General features: G+C 42.7%; 2 protein-coding genes across 2 annotated transcripts in view; one reads left to right on the top strand and one right to left on the bottom strand.

The window, feature by feature from the left end:
* The window catches only part of LOC306928394 (relaxin receptor 1-like), a 126,445-nt gene that overhangs the window by 23,957 nt on the left and 84,150 nt on the right, over window positions 1-18,338 (top strand). The window lies entirely within an intron of this gene.
* LOC306928022 (terminal uridylyltransferase 7-like) lies at window positions 8,304-17,901 on the bottom strand (the record flags this gene model as incomplete). Its single annotated transcript, XM_079507941.1, has 2 exons — window positions 8,304-8,314; window positions 14,676-17,901. The coding sequence occupies 2 exons, from the start codon at window positions 17,899-17,901 to the stop codon at window positions 8,304-8,306; spliced, it is 3,237 nt and encodes a 1,078-aa protein (XP_079364067.1).

The following is an 18,338-nucleotide window of genomic DNA, read 5'->3' as shown; positions in this document are numbered from 1 at the left end:
ACTGTAACTAGTTACTTTTTAAAATGAACGGTCCCAACACTGTATATCACTACCCCCCACCTTGCTTGGTGCAACTAACTAACTTTTTTGGCTTTTATTTTCATATGCCTGGCTGCTTGTTTCTCTTCTACAACTTGTCAATACTGTCTTTACCCCTAGTGTGTGTTAGTCAAGCGGACTGAGACAGCGCTTTGTTGTTTTCGTACTTCAGTAAATGTTTCCTTCCTTTCAAATGCTAGAATCAGTAGGATCCCGAGGCCCCCCTGCAAGGATCCCGGTGGGCACTTTCACCACAGTGTAGCCATCACGGAAGACTTACCATCTTCTCTGCGATTTGGAAAATAGCCCATTCAGCATTGCTCTGCTGTAAATCTAGATGTAAAGCACATGGACCTCGCACTCCCACAGACAGCAACACCGTTTGCGGTGGTGGCTGTGTTGTGGTGTTTTAGTTAAGCAATATTGCACAAGAGGGTGTTCTTTATCCTCATTAATGCATGCCTGTACTTATGTACTTAACAGTCGTGAGAACAGGGAAAGTCAGCTCTCTCTCCAACTCCAGTCTTTTACACATTGATGGCATGAATTAATCATCCCATGTTAACATGGCTATAACTTTTGGACAACAATTTTGTCCGAATCATCATCAGTCAAGTCCAAGTCATTGCAGTCATAACTTTCCTACAAAGCACAGAGTATCATATTTTTCGATCCATTGCAAAGTTCTAGGGGCTGCGGCAGTAGCTCAGGAGGTAGGCTATGATTATCGGCACCCCCTGGGTGTGTGTGCGTGCATGCGTGCGTGCGTGCATGCATGCACGCTCAGCAGCATAGAAAACAGCGCTGGACAGGACTGCGGCTGAAGCTTGCTTGCCTCCAGTCAGCTGATGTGTCCCAATCAATTCTAAAAAACACAGCGATTGATGAGGATATCCTCATCTTCACAGTAAAAGGCATGCCTCCAAGTGCTGCCAACTAAACTGAATCTGTCCATCTGGTATCACAGACTCTTACTGTCTACACTATGGACCGCATCAAACCATAGAGTCTATGTCCTATATACTGTATTAAACGGCTGTAATTTCTACAAAGGACTGTACAAGCCAGGCATGACAGAATTGTTAACATTATTGCCAAATATGTGTTTACCCATGTTTGATTCCTCTGTTGTGTTTCACAAAAGATCCTGTGTGAAACCAGAAATGTTTAAACGCAATGATTGGAAGTTGGCTGTGCTTTTTATTCAAGTTCAGAGGAAGCTTTCCTTACTAAACAAATAAAATACCAAACATTATTACAAGCCATTATACAACTAGGCTATACGTGTCAGCTCATTGTTATATTTGGCAGCTTGGTCCACAGGCTGGTGGTCAGAGGCTTGAGGATTATATTATTGTCCAAGTGTAAAGCAAAGCAGTTTGCAACATACGGTACTGTTCAATCTCCTACATTATAGGCAGTCTGTCTATTTGGAGGAGAAGGTGCTTTTTGCACCCATGATTTCCCAGGTGTTGGTAATATGACAGACTGAAGTGACCAATGTTGACTGTGAATATGTTCCTGTGCATGTGTTGCTTATATTCTGGAAAAAAGGAATATCCGCACTCTCTTAAAGTAAAGTTTGAGTTTCTTTATTTCTCAACTTTATAAACTCAAACTTAATGTGTTAAGAGTGCAGATATTCCCTTTTTCCATTGATCTTCAAGAATCTGCACCCATCAGCTACAGAGACTATCAACTTGACTCCCTGAGTAGAGCGTGCCTTCACCTATAACGGTTTTGTTGCTTATATTCTGTACCTGGCTTGTTTGGATTCAAGCACTGAGACACATGTTTCGAGTGTGTGAAATATCAGAAGCAACTGAAAAATGTTTGTGCCCTTGATAATGTCGACTCAAATAAATAAATTGAAGTGTGCGTGCGTGTGTGTGTGTACCAAAATGTTGACGCGTGTTGGTTTGTTATTGACAATATTTATCTTTACGAATTACAGGCACATGACACTTACCCTAATGTGCACCATGACTTGTTGAACGCCAGCAGTTCTTTGTTGAGAGGCACTTAATTCGGTGTGATGCATCTTCCTTCCCGAGTCCCGACGTATGCAAACATTTGTGCAAGCAAATGCCACATACGGCATCAGAAGTTTTGCCACAGGCAGTAACTTCTTCTGTATCACTGTATCAGACGAGGAGGAAGCCATGGCGACGTCGGAAATCGATTAAGATTAGCCGTTCTTCTGTGACTGTTATTGTCCGATGTGGAATGAGATAGCAGATGTACAAGCTCGCACCGCAGCGCGCTGCCCCCCTTTCATCTCACACGCAAAGGCGTCATTCCAAAACCTACACGGTGTGTGCAAGGACGTGCTGTGATTGGCCAGTCGCTGTGATTGACAGCCTACACCTATCCCTAACCTCAGTAATACTATGCCTGCCCAGTGGCGTGGTTATAAGCACATCCCTTCTTGGATTTGGAATGTCGCCACTCAGAGCAGAGCCCCTTTAATTTGTTCTCACAGCGCAGCGCATTCAGACTAGTTAAAGTATAAGTACAAAACTTGTACTTAAGTACAGTAACAAAGTAATTGTACTTCATTACTTTACACCACTGCTATCCAAACCTGGCAGTGGTGGAAAGTAACTATGGGCTTAAGTACTGTACTTTTTTCTTTTTTCCCCTGTTTTCAAAACAGTTTGTACTGTCTCAGAGGCAAATATTGCACTTTGTTTTCTACAATTATTTGAATACTTTCGTTATTACAAAATGTGAGTAGTTATTCCAATACTGTCCAATAGCCTAGCTACTCTACTGTATCTCTACAAATAGCTTATTGTTTTGTTGCCCAGAATTGGGACACTGCAGGGTTAGTGTTGTTAAGAGTCCAGATTTAATTATCCTATTTTGCTGTACTACTTCAGAGGTCATTTTAATTAGATCTTCATGTATTCCCGTAACTCCTCCGTTTACTTAAGTTTAAAATGATTTAAGTATTTGTGGGGTATTGGATGGTTCAACATAATTGTTTTGTTCTGGAATTCTCTCATTAGTAGTTTGGTTTTTGTAGAGGCAACATGTCTCTCCTGGAGAATCAATACTCATTTTTAGACATCTCAAGTTAGAGGGACAAACTTGGATGGTACACAATGTTTTTTGTTCTGAATTCTCTCATTAGTATGTTTTTAAGCCCCGCTGTGATTGGCCAGTAGTTGCTGTGATTGGACAGTTCTCGTTTTTGCAACTATGCCTAAACCTAACCCTAAACCTACTGTAGCCTCAGTAAAACTATGCCTAAACCTAACCTCAGTAAAACTGTACCTAAACCTAACCTATGCCTGCCCGGGAACTATGCCTGTTAAACTATGCCTGCCCGGGAGCCAATGTTGATGGGATTCATAATCACGCGTCCTTGAAGGGGCTCCTGTGGATCCCCGGAAACTCATTAAAATCAGATCTATAAGCTCCAATGCTTTGCATTATGACTCCTTGTCAGCTTGTTGATCTGGTATATTATTTGGATAGTGAGTGCCTCTCGTGATGGATTATCACCGGAACCTTTGTGAGTTAATCTCACCGGAACCTTTGTGAGAGTTAATCTCAAAGTTTAAGCAGTGACATCACAAGACCAAATAATAGAATAATAAGGAATAATGGTATGAACGATTGGTCACCGTTGCTGATTAAATTTAATTAAATTTAAAAAAAAAATTATGATGTTATGCAGAACACTGGAACATCGCTATCCGATATCAGAATGTCAGTGATATTCAAGGTGGAAATGCGTTCTTTGGATTAACATCGTAAATATAATGTACCGGCAAATAAATTAAGATAATAACAATGATGATGTTTTCAGGCTCGTGAAAACATAACTATGATCATAAGCACAAATATGACACCTGTGGGGATGCATTGCATTGGCAGTCATAAAATGACGCTGCCAGTGAAATGGGAGTATGTAAAACAGGACTGCTATGCCTGTTTAACAGCCTGATGGCCTGGCTGTCCCTCAGTCAGTGCCTTGGCATTGGGCATGTGATTCAGTGATATCATCCATTGTCTGTGGCTAAATACCATGTCCCATTTACCAGACCTGCTGGCTGCAATAAGTGCCTGTGAGTTGCCCGGGAACTATGCCTGCTAAACTATGCCTGTCCGGGAGCCAACGTTGATGGGATTCATAATCACGCGTCCTTGAAGGGGCTCCTGCGGATCCCCGGAAAATGTATTAATAATTTGTTGTTGGTTTTTGCATCAAGGCTAAGGCTGAGCTCACACCTTTCATGCAATTCTCTGTGCTCGTTGGGTGTTGTGTCATGGCCGCCCAGCGGCCCAATGCATTTCCAATGGAGGTCACATGGTTTGACCCAACATTGTGTTGTGTGAGGGGGAGGGGCGGACGACTGCGCCCCTCCCCCTGAGGGAGGGGCGCAGTCGTGACACAACACCCAACGGCCATGACACAACACCCAACGAGCACAGAGAATTGCATGAAAGGTGTGAGCTCAGCCTAAGAGTTGTGCAGCCTCCTCCTTCCTGCCATGGTCAGCACCACATCAATGCTGGTGTGTGCTCCCTCCCCTGTGTTTTGATTGTCTGCTTTGAAATTGACATGGACCACAGATCTAGGCGCGGCTCAATGTTAGTTGAAAGGTTGCCAGATTCACTTGAGTGGTGATCGCTGTTTGGGATTCTGCTTTGTGCTCGGGTGAATACACAATTGGAAAAATGCAAAAAGGGTAAGGAGTAATGTATGAAATTATAAATATGCAGTCTGCGCCATGCTGAGCTGCTGCAAGTCCCTGTTGCTCTGTACACACACTTTCCTGATTTCCTTATGCATGTTTATATTGGATTTGAAATCAATGAATGTTTTTGTTTGTACACAGCGAGGGCAATGCATACACCCAGGGGTGGAAAAAGGACTCACATTTTTTTAATTCTCAATAAATGAAATAATCTTAGCCGGTTATGTAAGCCTGATTGTGATCGAATGGCCAGAAGGTTGTATGTGGGTTAGGTATTTTGGACAGTAATATTAAGCAAACAAGGAAGAAGAAATTTCAATTCCTTGAAACTGATACATTCTAAACCCTTAAACTTTATTTAGAATAGAATTGCAAATTTGCAATGTTATCTCAGGTAATGGATTAGTATGAAGCCTTTCATAGTGGTTACATGGCCTTGTATGGCTATATTGCTTTTATAAATCAACTTCCAAATATGGCAACTCGTATCCCAATTAAACCAAGTTTATTACTGTATAATAATAAGAATTGCACGGCATGTACCGCACGTAAACGCACACCAAAAACAAAAAAGTAGCCTATAGCCATCATATCCCTCTATACCAGGGGTTCTCAACGTTTTTGGCCGGGGACCCCCGAAAATGCTTTGGCAACGTCTCGGGACCCCCGCCCCGCCCCCTCCTGACCCCCAATATAAATTGACTGTTACAATAACCTTAATAATAGAGACAATACACCATAAATAAATACTGAAACCATAATCATTAGGGAAGGTGTATGCATGTACTATGTGTACTATATGTAAACTCTTAATTTCCACTTTACAGCCATTCAGTTGGTAAAAAAAAAACCCTCGAGGGGTCGTGACCCACGGGTTGAGAACCCCTGCTCTATACCAGCAGTCGTCAGCCACTGATGTAGTGTGGTGCAGAAACACATTGCCCTCTCGCTGTATTTTACTGTTTTCACTGTTAGTTTAGGTACAGTAGCTCAAAAAACTAAGAAACTAACAAAACTAACGTCACAGGGGTCCAACAGGTATAGGTAATAGGTACATAGGTATTAAAGAGTTTAGGGTTTGTTCAAGATACTGTATGTGGTGCATAAAAAGGTTATGTATAGGAAGGCAGACCTGTCTGGATGTTTTATTACTCCACAACAGTCCTGCTGTAGGACGTGTGAGGAGACAAATGTACAGTAGCTCACTCTTCTATTCTGTGAACATGTGAAAATGAGAGAGTATCGCAGGGCTCGAAATTAACGTTTCTCCTTGGTAGCACCGGTGCTACCAATTTCAAAAGTAAGGAGCACCAGAAAAAAATTAGGAGCACCAATAGATGTAATCAATTTTTTACATTCATAAAAACAACAATGTAACAGCCAGCATTTAAAATGTAGTGTCCAGCCTTTCTGTCCCTCATCCATCCATCTCTTCAAAGAGACTGAGACCTCAAACATATCCAGATGAGGACCCTCTATGGCAAGCCGTTTTAACATTTAATAGCTAGACTAGATATGTATTCCAGATATCTGTAATTCGTTATGGATATCTGAAATGACAGTTGTTGATAGGAGGAATGTCATTGTATCCAAAACTTTAATTGTTATTAGGAAGAACTGAATTCTAGATATCTTGAAATACAATTTCTACTAGTAAGAATGTTACTATGGATATCTTTAATTACAATTATCACTAGTGAGAATGCAGTTTTGACTAGGAGAAACTTGGTTTTGGATATCTAGGAGGGTGGTTCGATTAAAAGTTAAAACGGCTTGCCATAATGGCAAGCTGTTTTAACTTTTATTCAAACCACCGGCAATCACAGATTGCCACCTGTCCACTTCAATGTTAAAGCGTCTTAGTTTAAAAGACGATTTACCCGGAAACTGTGAGTCAGGAAGTGAAAACCCGCTATGTAACATGTCCCGTGAATGAAATGAGCCGCAAATCAAGCTTGTTTTGGTAAAAAAAAAAAGAATCTGAGATATTACGATTCCAAAAACAGCGTTCCCATAGACGACATAAGCTAGCGGATTTTTGTTTTTTTTGTTTCGTTTTTTTTTGGCCAGGTTAAGTTAAATCCAAGCATACCTTTATGGTCTTGACTACTGCCTTTTATGTTTATGATATATTTCTGTAATTTATGTTTTATCTTTGAATGGCTTTTACGCCTTATGTAAAGGTCCTTGAAGAACATGGAAATACTTGATTGCCAGAGAGCACAAGGCGCACACTCCACATTACAGTATGTTTCATGAAGTTCACTGTCTGTTCACTCAATTTATATTCAATGGATTCAATTTCCTGGAGTTTCTAGGTCACTGTAAGTTAATACATTACTTTGTTACGCACATTTTAAGTTGGAAGGGAGATCTTTAGAAAGTAAACAGTAGGTCACCCCTAGGGCCAGGTGTATTATAAGATGAATGTGACTTGTATTTTATTGTATTGTATATTGGATGCATGTTGACATATGAATCATATATTGATCAAGGGTTTTCAATTGGTGGTCCATAGACCATTGTTGGAACAGTTTAAGTGCCAGGGACGTTAAGACGAGCCCGATATCACTATGTACTGATTGCCAGGGACGTTAAGACGAGCAAAAAAATATATATATATTATTATTTTTTATTATAATTATTTTTTGAATCCATGTTTTTGAAAATTCCTCTAATCTGGTGTGCAGGTTATGACATGCACATTACATGCACAAAATAATTACATTTTCTTTCTTTTATTTATAATGGGAAAAGTGGCACCCAGGACCAAAACTGGGGTCCACCCCCTGGCACCCAAAGTTAATGAACGTATTGCATGTGGTCCCGGACCATGCATTCAGCAGGAAAGTGAAGATTTTAAAAATATACTTAGACTTAGTCATTATCATTATCAGTGGAGTTAAGAGCCTTCAGGTTCAATTCCAGAAGTACTTCAAGCTTAACGACCACAGATGAGGATCTCATTAAAATCAGATCTATACGCTCCAACGCTTTGCATTATGACTCCTTGATCTGGTATATTATTTGGATAGTGAGTGCCTCTCGTGATGGATTATCACCGGAACCTTGTGATGTCACTGCTTAAAGCAAAAAAAAGATGTAATGCAGAACACTGGAACATCGCTATCCGATATCAGAATGTCAGTGATATTCAAGGTGGAAATGCGTTGATGATGAATCAGGCTATGCTCGTGAAAACGTAACTATGATCATAAGCACAAATATGACACCTGTGGGGATGCATTGCATTGGCAGTCATAAAATGACGCTGCCAGTGAAATGGGAGTATGTAAGACAGGACTGCTATGCCTGTTTAACAGCCTGATGGCCTGGCTGTCCCTCAGTCAGTGCATTGGCATTGGGCATGTGATTCAGTGATATCACATCCATGGTGGTAGCATTTTGTAAATGGATTGTGGCTGGGATGGCGGCTTTGATGATCCATTGTCTGTGGCTAAATACCATGTCCCATTTACCTGACCTGCTGGCTGCAATAAGTTCCTGTGAGTTGGCAGAGCCACCCCTGCCTCCCCTGCTCGCAGCCGCTGTCTACTACACCAGTGCTTCACAACACAAATAACAAATCACAAAGGCAAAAAACACATGAGTATAAAAAACAGTTATACTCAAAACAGTCTGCCTGCCTCGCTAGCCACCACAGCTAGCAGCAGAGGCTCCGTCGCCTGTTTATTTGAACACTTTCGGGGCCTTAGATTATTCTATCCATCCTATCTAGGCTGCCAGGATTGATTAACTGTGGAGCATACGCCGAAGTATTTGCAGCTTTGATTGACGAAAATCCGGTGGAAAATAGTCCGTTCACTTGCATTGAACTCATTTTCCCAGAACCCCTAGCAGCCCAGAGCATGGCTTGATTTCCAGTTTCGTCATCATAACGCGACGGCCTCGACACCAGATCCGCAGCACCGACTAAATAGCGGGGACCGCGGGTTACGCAGTAGAACTGTTAATGCTACATTGACGCTAATGGTGGTTGGAAAATAGCCGGCCAACAACCTCATAACATAAAGTTAAAGTCATGAGCTTGTCTGCAATTTCTTTAGACTTCACAAATCTTAACAAACCCTTAGACAAAATTCTGTCATATCTGTCAACATATGGCCTACAAATATATTGTAATGATTTGTTTTGTCAAAATGTCAATAAAAATCAATTGAACAGAATATCTAAATCTGGAATTAAGTGATGAGAATCACAATATTGCGCACGATATTACAATTATGTTCTGTATACAGAGAGCTGTTTATAATTATTTCTAACAAATTAACACGTTCTTATTGTAGTAGTATAGAATATTATAGTATAGTATAGACTAGAGCATCGCAGTCCCGCCCCCTCAAGAGACCCGGAAAATAATTCCCTGTTCATTTTCCTCATAGACTTTTCAAAAAGTATTTATTTAAAGACGTTTACGCCGCGGACAAAGCCAACTCTTGTCGTGACAAATCATGACAATAAACACAATGTTTTGGGCCGAACAAATAATTAGAAAGAATAAGTATTGTGTTTGTTGTCATGATTTGTCACGACTCGAGTTGGCTTCGTACGGGAATTATTTCCTGGGCCTGGCGTCGTCATGAAAGGGGGTGGGACTGCGACGCTCTATAGTATAGTATAGTATAGTATAGTATAGTATAGTATAGTATAGTATAGTATAGTATAGTATAGTATAGTTAATTAAACACATATGGGTCCATTTGGTTACACTATTTTCAGAATCCTGTGAATCCTAACGTCACTGCCTGGCCATGCCCACATTGTGACCACGCCCACATTAAGGTCCCCCCATGTTGTTTTCCAGTCAGGCGGGCCTGGCTACCAGCAGCTTCTGCTGGGCTCTCAGCCTCTAGCGGCTGGTGACTGGTCAATGTTCATTTTAGTTTAGTTGATTTGTTTTTAATGCCAGATGTAGCTCCTACGTATGGGGACGCGACTTACAACATGCTCGCATAGCCATTAGCCAAGTAGCAACAGCACCACCACGCTCCTCTGCGGCAGTGCTGAGATTCGTCTATCAGCACAGATGATATTTCTAATTTGATTAATCCGTTCTCAAATCTTCTATTAACGTCTACAGGTGTGTTGTCATGCCCATTTTGGCACAGCTCGAGAGCCTATTTCAAGATTACAGTCTGCATTCTCGATTAGTCTGGTGCACTGCTGAGGCAAACAAGGTCTGCCGGAAACCCTGCAATGACAATTTAACACAATCCATGCCAGTACACTACAATAGAAACGCAGACCAGTTGCCAGCGTTTCTATTTTTACTTTTTTTAAGACGCACAATTATGTCCTGGCACAGGGCGTTATAGTGCTTAAAACATAACCTGTCGTTCCTTGGCTTGGATTGGATTAAGCACTCAAAACACCTTCCAGTGTCCCTAGATCGTTTTTGCATTATTGATATTCGGTAGTGAGAGAGAGACTGGGCAATGGTCCGCCTGGCCTGGGAATTGAACAGGGTTACTTGCTGTCAGGCATCAGAGCCCTAATAATTTTGTCTGTCGAGTCTCCCCAGAAACGAAGATTAAACAGTCGAGATCGAGGGGTTGGTCTCAAAGTAATCACATGAGCGTAAACAGAGGCTTTACACTTTAAAAATAGCCTAAATGGTCACTAATGTTTATCAGGATATGTTGGGCAATGTCAGAACTAATGGAAACTCAGTTGAATAAAGCCTGAGAATCAACCTTCAATATGGGAATAAAAGGGTCATTCCACCCATTTTCAACTTTAAGAATGCCAGTGGAAATAATGAAAGTCCCCCCTTTCTGTTTAGCCTAGAACTGGAGGTCTAGAACTTGGAGTCATGTGATCAGTGACATCATGAACGTACTCCAAAGAGTGCACTTTCACTTTCGTGATGTCACTGATCTCATGACCCCATAGACCTCCAGTTCTAGGCTACACAGAAGGGGGGGGGACTTTTTTTTGTTTCCACACAAAAACTCTATTATGAATGTCACAGTTCAATGTTGAAAATAAGTGGTATTCTCCTTTAACTCCCCAGAAGACGGAACAAATCATGACAAGGTCAGATATCAATGAACCAGCCGAGTCGTATCCCACCGCTTAACCATTATCGTTGTTTTGAAAACCCACACTTATTTCTGCAAATATTGTATCTCTCTCATTCTCTAGCTCTCTGTCTGTACAGTATTTCTCTCTCTCTCTCGCACGCATGCACACGCAAACGCAAGCGCAAGCACATGGACACGCACGCACATACACGCACACGCACGCACGCACGCACTCGCACACACACACACACACACACACAGTCTAATATATCTGTGAGAGCGAGAGGTAGAATGTATGAGTGAACAAACTGTCTGGAACGGGAGAAAGGAAAGGAGCATCATGGAGCAGGCTTTTACATAAGAGTAGCCTAACAACAAACAATCCTGATCTCAGCTTGTCACCTTGATGTGAGCTGTCATGATTTAGGTGGACACAGTAACTGTGGCCGCTGGGTCCCCAGTGCCCCCTATTCCAGTGCCACTGAAGAGAGCACTGATTTCAAAGACATAATACTAATAATATATTAGGCACTCAGTTCATCAAGACTGTTTGGGAGAAGTAAAAGGGAATGCAATCAAGTGAAGAGCTGTGGGAGGCAGCTATAGATGGATATGATAGAATTCTTAGTAGAATTATCATACTAGGGGGTGTAACGATACATTTTAACAGCGATACGATGCATATCACGATACATGGTTGACGATACAATACATGGATGATATTGGTAACTAAACAAATAAATATTAATTAAATGTGTGTGAAACTGGATAGTGCGTTTTTTTTGTGGCTTTTTTTGTGGCTTTCGCCTTTATTTTATATTTTTTATAGAGGGACAGACGGTAGGCTGACAGGAAATGGGAGACAGAGATGGGGGGGGGGGGGGGTGACATGCAGTAAAGGCCGTCGGGATCGGGAGTCGATCCCGCGGCACACTGCCAGGCTTGGACTACCGAGCCACAGGAAATATTTATTATTATGGATATAAATAAGTAAGCACAATATTTCTCTGGCAAATACATGGACATTGTATTTGAACACATATGGACAAACCCAAACCTTGACATGAAAACAGAGATTACACACATTTATCCATAGCTAGGCCTATATGGAATGGAAAAGTTATTAATTAACTAAAAATGTGTTATTATTAAACGCCTCTTTTTATTTTTTCTTAAAATTGCTAAATAAAATGCACAAAGTCGTACGATTTGTCACACACGTTACCGCAGTGAAATTTGTTCTCCGCATTTGACCCATCTCTTGGAGCGGTGAGCTGCAGCCGTGCCGCGCTCGGGAATCATTTGATTAGTAGATTTGACCCCCCAATCCAACCCTTGATGCTGAGTGCCAAGCAGGGAGGCATTGGGTCCCATTTTTACAGTCTTTGGTATGACCCGGCCGGGGATCGAACCCCGACCTCCCAGTTACAGGGCGGACACTCTAACCACAAGTCCACTGTCTGGTGTACACAAGTACTTAGTATTGGTAAAAATCGATTATTTGCATTGCAAAATTAAATGGCAATTATTTGGAACCACTGGTAAATGGAGTCTGACATTATTCAAATTTTGTCAAACGTCAACTTTGTTAGTTAGGCTGCTGCAACGTACAGATTAAACAACTGTTCTGTGTTTAATAGACATGTTTACAAAATTGTCTAATTTTTGAGTGGCACTAGCCCCTTCTATGTCCAGCTTTGAGTGTCAAACATTGAAGACATGTGTGTAAACACAAACATTGTGTAAACACAAATAAAACATTGAAGACAAAGTGTGTAAACTCAAACATTGACGACAAAAGTGAGAAATTGTGATTGGGCGGCGTGATTGTGTGGGAGATGTGCCATTGGTTGAGAATGATGTATGATGATAAGATCTCCCCTCACTTGATTTTTATTATCATTAGGGCTTTGATGCAAATTCTAAACATGATGGGTGGGTGCAGCAGCTGCAGAAGTTGTGGTGCTTAACGGAATGCATAGTTGCTCTCCTCAACTGCTCTCAACTGTTGCATAGCAAAAAAAGAAGAAAAGAAAAATCGATCCACACATCGACCCGCAAAACACTGGGTCGTTCACATCCACTACGTATTATACTAGCGCCTAACGGTAGAACACACTACTGGCCGTGAGCACTGGTATGTCATTAAAATAATGTTTTAAAAAAAAATCCAGAAGTACATTAGTTCTATTGATCCAAGCCGAAACACAATCAGCGTCTACTAAATTACTAAATACTGTTCTGTTAGTTCTATTATATTATATTCATTAGTCTTGTGTACCCTAATAATACTATTACCCACAGCAGTACAAAATAACTGTGATGACTTTCTGGGACATTTTGTGTCATGTGGTGATTCAGCACGCTCCATTGAATTGCATGGCTGGTGGTGCCTGGACCCGAGGGTTGCAGTATCATATCAAGACCTTCAGTAACAAAAAAAACAAGACACGGGGTCTAGGAATGGCATGGGTCCCACGTCGATCTCGGACTTCATGCGTCATCATCTGTCAGTAGGGGTTCCCATAATGTGAGTCGGGGCAAAATCACAGCCCCCTCATGCATTGGAATGCTCTAATATAAAGGATGAGGCGGCCGTGATTTTTCCATTACCTTTTGAATATATTTTAATATCTTTTTTTAATGTTTTTTTTTATTTGAAAGTAAAATATCCCTTTAATGTGCAATATTGTTTTCTCACTCAACAGTAAACTAATCAACATGCAGTATAAGAGAATACAGCGTATCTGCACGTTTCTGTGCAGCCTGTATGCACTTATACTGTGACAATTAAACTTTAATACTAAAAAACTTTAATACTAAAAAATAAAAAAATTAGACCCTTGCTTTGACATAAGTACTCAACCAACATACTATGAAAAGAAAGAGGCAGCCACTGTTGAAAAATGATTGTGTGGGTCATGGCTTGACAAGTTTGAGAACCACTACAGTCATTTATGACGAAAGTACTATAACAGCGTCACAAACATGACATTCTCTTTTCTCTCACTTTTTCCTGTGCATTGTGTAATACCCGGGAATTGAATCCGGGTCTCCCGCGTGGAATGCCAACATCTTAACCACTAAGCCAAAGGGATATCCCTATGACTCGGGGGGATATTAGACTTATGAGGCCATCAGGCTGAGAGCCACTCTGCTACACTCAGCCTCTTTTGACCTCCTCCCACGCGGAAAGCCGATCCAGGTCACGGCACCGTTGTAACACCCAGGAATCGAACCCGGATACCCTGCGTGGAAAGCCAACATCTTATCCACTAAGCCAAAGGAAATTGCCTATGGCTCGGGAAGATATTAGACTTTTGAGGCCATCAGGCTGAGGCTGAGAGGCACTGCTACACTTGACAACACACGATTTGGTTCCAGGGGACCCCTATAACATTTGTCTATTTGCCATTCTTTGCAAATCTAGCGTATCTGAAAGCTGACAACACTGTCTATCACGGCACGTCAGCTTGTAGATCGGTAATTTTTTGAATGGCTGAAAAAAATAAAATAGGTAGGAGTGTTTAAACTGTTTCTCATCCTCCAGTCTCATTGACTTTAACTATAAAGTTAAAATTTTAAAAAGGTAACTATAAAACTATTGAACTATTGAAAAAAAGAATACTAACCCTAACTAAGTTGGTCAGTCCAGTGGTTTGCGGCATTCACTCTGAACAAACGTACACACACACACACACACACACACAGTTTAGAGTTTAGATTACCATCGATAAAAGTATATTACCTCTCTTGTTGACATGATGTACCATAAATAACTTTGTTGTGTTTAGTCATTGTTCTGTTCTTGTAGATTTACTTTTAACATTACTTGGAAGTCTGTACTGCATACAATTCTTCTTAATGTGGGTATTTGACCAACACCGAAAACAGCGCTTGAACTTCCTACGCATGAGGTACTTGGGACAGTCTCTAATGAAGTGTCCGACATTCCCACAGATTCGGCAGCAGCGGCCATTGGGGGCCAGCTCTCCCTCAGTGAGAACATCGGGATCGAAGAAATACTCCATCTCATCTGTGTATTGATGAGGATATGTATCGATAGGTGTCCCAAACACCTTTCTGCCATTGATGAAAGCCTTCATAATGAAGTTGGTCATTCTCCGCGACAGCCCTGTGGCCAGATTGTGACTCAGATCAAATGGATCTTCCATTACAATGTACTTGGAGGTCCACTGTTTTGTAATTTTGGTGAGACAGGCTTTCTGCCGGATGCAAATAACATGCTCCTTGAAGTCAAAGTCTTCTGTGTAAAAGCGGAGCAGGCCAAGCCACAGATCCCCCACCGTTTCAGTGTTCAATCTGTACTGAGACCACTGTTTAGGCAGTGCTTCCAAATCATCAAAATAATAGATGTTCCTCCAACCATCAGCCAGCACTTCTGGTTTATTGTCTCCTTCATAAAGCTCCTGCAGCACAGGAATCACTGGTGGGTTTCTCTGCTGGAGGAAGAACAGGACCATGATCGAGTAGGCGTAGGACGAGAGGCTGCCACGGGACGCGTCCCCTATGTGACACATCTTGGCAAAAACTTTCATGATATAGCAGAGGATCTTCACTCTCTTGTCGATAGCAGAATATGTTGCCAATAGGCGCGTGTTGTGCAGGGCCAGGGTGTTGTAGAGACTGATGTCTCCTTCCAGCTCTGTGTGGGCGTGAATGAACTTGACAATGGGCACCTTGGCTGTAGTGATAGGCAAGATGTTCCTCAGACCTGGGTGTTTCCTCAGTAATTTTGTCAGGCTCTCAATGATCCCAATGCAGTCCAGACCATCTGAGGTTGCTTGTCCCTCCATCACCATGCAGATATCAAGGTCACTCTGTCTAAATCCAAAGCCATTCCTAGATGATCCAAACAACCGCAGCTTTGCTCTTGGAAACTCCCTTCTAACAAAGTTCTCCAGATCGTGAACAATGTACTCTCTCACATCCTTTTCCAGTTTCTTAGGGGCAAAGTCCTCATAGCATTGCTCACACACATAGTTGAGGGTTTTCAAGAATTTAGGTGTCATCGGTGGCAAGGGTTCCAGCTGGACTCTCTTGAAATCTTCTGGGCAGTCTTTCTGCAGATGACCGGCATTTTTACACAAGCTGCACACAACCATGTGGGACTTGCCTTGGGTAAACGCTTGTTTGGTGAACTCATAGCGCAAGTCAATCCATGTTTCATTATTGAATTTGAGGCCCTGATCTTTACCCATGCCTCTTGCTGCAGGTGGGTGTGACAGCAGAACAGGAGTCAACATATCCTCTGCATCCATGGGAGCACGTGTGTCCGGGTCATGACACGCCCGCTTTCTTGGAGGCGCTTCCTCATCAGAGTGGGGTGCTTCCATCAAGACCTCGTCCACGAGGAAGATCTCCTCATCTTCTGTGCTCAGGCTGTCCATGTTGTTGAAGGCATCCTCAAAATCCTCATCTTCAGAGAAGAGACTGTCTGCATTTTCACAGTCTTTATCAACCTCCTCTTCCATAATACATTCATATTCTTGAGGACCCTCTGCTTCAGTATGAGGTTTAATCGTGGGCAAGCTCGTGCCTGTCAGGTGAACAGGCCTTTGCTGTGCTTCCATCTTGTGGTTGTTAGCTGCCATGTTGTGTGGCAGGGCAAAGTACTCATATGTGGTTTTCAAGCAGTGGAGGATGTAGTCGTACATTTGCCGACTGTTCACTGAGCGAGCCACGTTCCTCTTCACAGCAAACGGGTCTTCCACAGCAATCGGTTTCTTTGTCCAGCCCTTTGCATGATGCGAGAGGACCAGATTGGTGCGCACGCTGATCACGCTTTCTGCCATGTTGAACTCAACCGAGTAGAAGCGAAGCATTTCTACCCACAGGAGACCAACCTCTACAGATGTGTGAGGACTTTGGAACACCAGAGGAGCCTTTCCGCCAGTCCAGTGCACATATCCGTCTTTTACATCTGTGAAATTGAACTCGGACAGTTTGCTGAGAGAAAATCCCTTAATCTCATTGTTCAGGTAGGTGGGCAGAAGTGGCTCTTTTCGCTTCTGCAAAAAGTGGACGACCATCAGGGCGAAGATGTACGTTGGCAGACCACCTTCCTCTGCTCGGTCCACTTGACAGAGCCGGGCCCATTGTCTGAAGCCCAGGACCAGTGGAAGGAGAAGTGGCTCCTGATTAGCTAAGGCAGACAGATAGGCAGTTGTGAGCCGGGCATTTTCATTCCCTGTGCTTATTTTGCAGATCAGACCACTGTTTTTCTCTATGCATATGACCACAGGAACTCGAAGATCAGCCTTCACATTGACAAACACAGGGCTCACTGAGAGGCTGTTCTGGACCAGCAACAAGATGTCTGACTGATGCGTGTGAAGTGGGTACTGAATGTCAATGTTGACATCAGAATCCTTAAAACCAAGCTTGGAGCATGACGAGCCATAGAGCCGGAGATTGATCTCAGGCTTCACAGCCTGGAGGAGCTCTTGCATGGCGGAGACAATCCACTTTCTCCTTTCTACATCCTGGTCAGTCAGGCCTCTTTCCCTGGTGACAGCCTCTAAGGCAGCACTCACCGCACTGATTTGCTCTTGCTCAGGGTGCAGGGTTTCAGTCAGAATGACCTCCTCTTGCCTCTCCTGCCCTGTCTTGTGGTACATGTCTTTGACGTGATGCTGGGTGGGAGCATCACGCAAGTCCAATGTTTTCCTTTGTTCTTGGTTCTTTCGTCTACCGCCTGAGCTGTGAGCAGTGCCATCAACAGAGCGCCTCTTTCCCTCCGCTTTATGATCCCTCAAGTCCTCTACAATTGAATTCTTCCTTGGGTGCTGCTGTGAGTGCTCTATCCAGTTCTCGACAACATGGCAATGCTGGAAGCCGTCCCTCCGTGAATGACCGTGTCCACCCCTGGGCCTCCCTGCAGAGCTGCTGCGGAGCCTGTGACCCCTCCTCTTAGGGCTGGTGGTGTACGGCTTGCCCCGGTTCCTCTTGGCTTGGTGACCTCCGTCGGTTTGGGGGCAGAATTCCTGTCCTTGGTCCAGGATCCTCCAGCTTTCTGTCTCATTTCCCATATTACTCCTATTCCGACCTCCTGCCTTGGCATGGCGAGCCCTTCCTGACTCTTCCATGGAGCAGGTAGAATATTAAAATGTCAGTATTTGTATGGGTTATATGTATGCATGTGTTGAAATGCCAGCATGAAGCCTCACTGATGCCTTTGCCTGTTTCCGTCTAGAAGGTGGTGGGACCAGTTGTTCATGAAACCTCACTGATGTCTTTGCCTGTTCCTGTCTAGAAGGTAGTGGGACCAGTTGTCTTTTATTTTTATGTGGCCTACATGTGACGACACATATCTGACCAGCGTCAAGACAGTTTAAATTATCTTTCCCTTAATTTGCGATGGAGACTGGACACCAGCGTGGCGTCATTATGACATCAGCATGATGTCTTTGCCTGTTCCTGTCTAGAAGGTAGTGGGACCAGTTGTCTTTTATTTTTATGTGGCCTACATGTGACGACACATATCTGACCAGCGTCAAGACAGTTTAAATTATCTTTCCCTTAA

Source organism: Electrona antarctica, assembly GCF_951216825.1.
Source record: "Electrona antarctica genome assembly, chromosome: 8".
Classification (NCBI taxonomy): Eukaryota; Metazoa; Chordata; class Actinopteri; order Myctophiformes; family Myctophidae; genus Electrona; species Electrona antarctica.
Note: the sequence above shows the minus strand (reverse complement) of the source record. Positions and strands in the feature narration are given on the sequence as shown.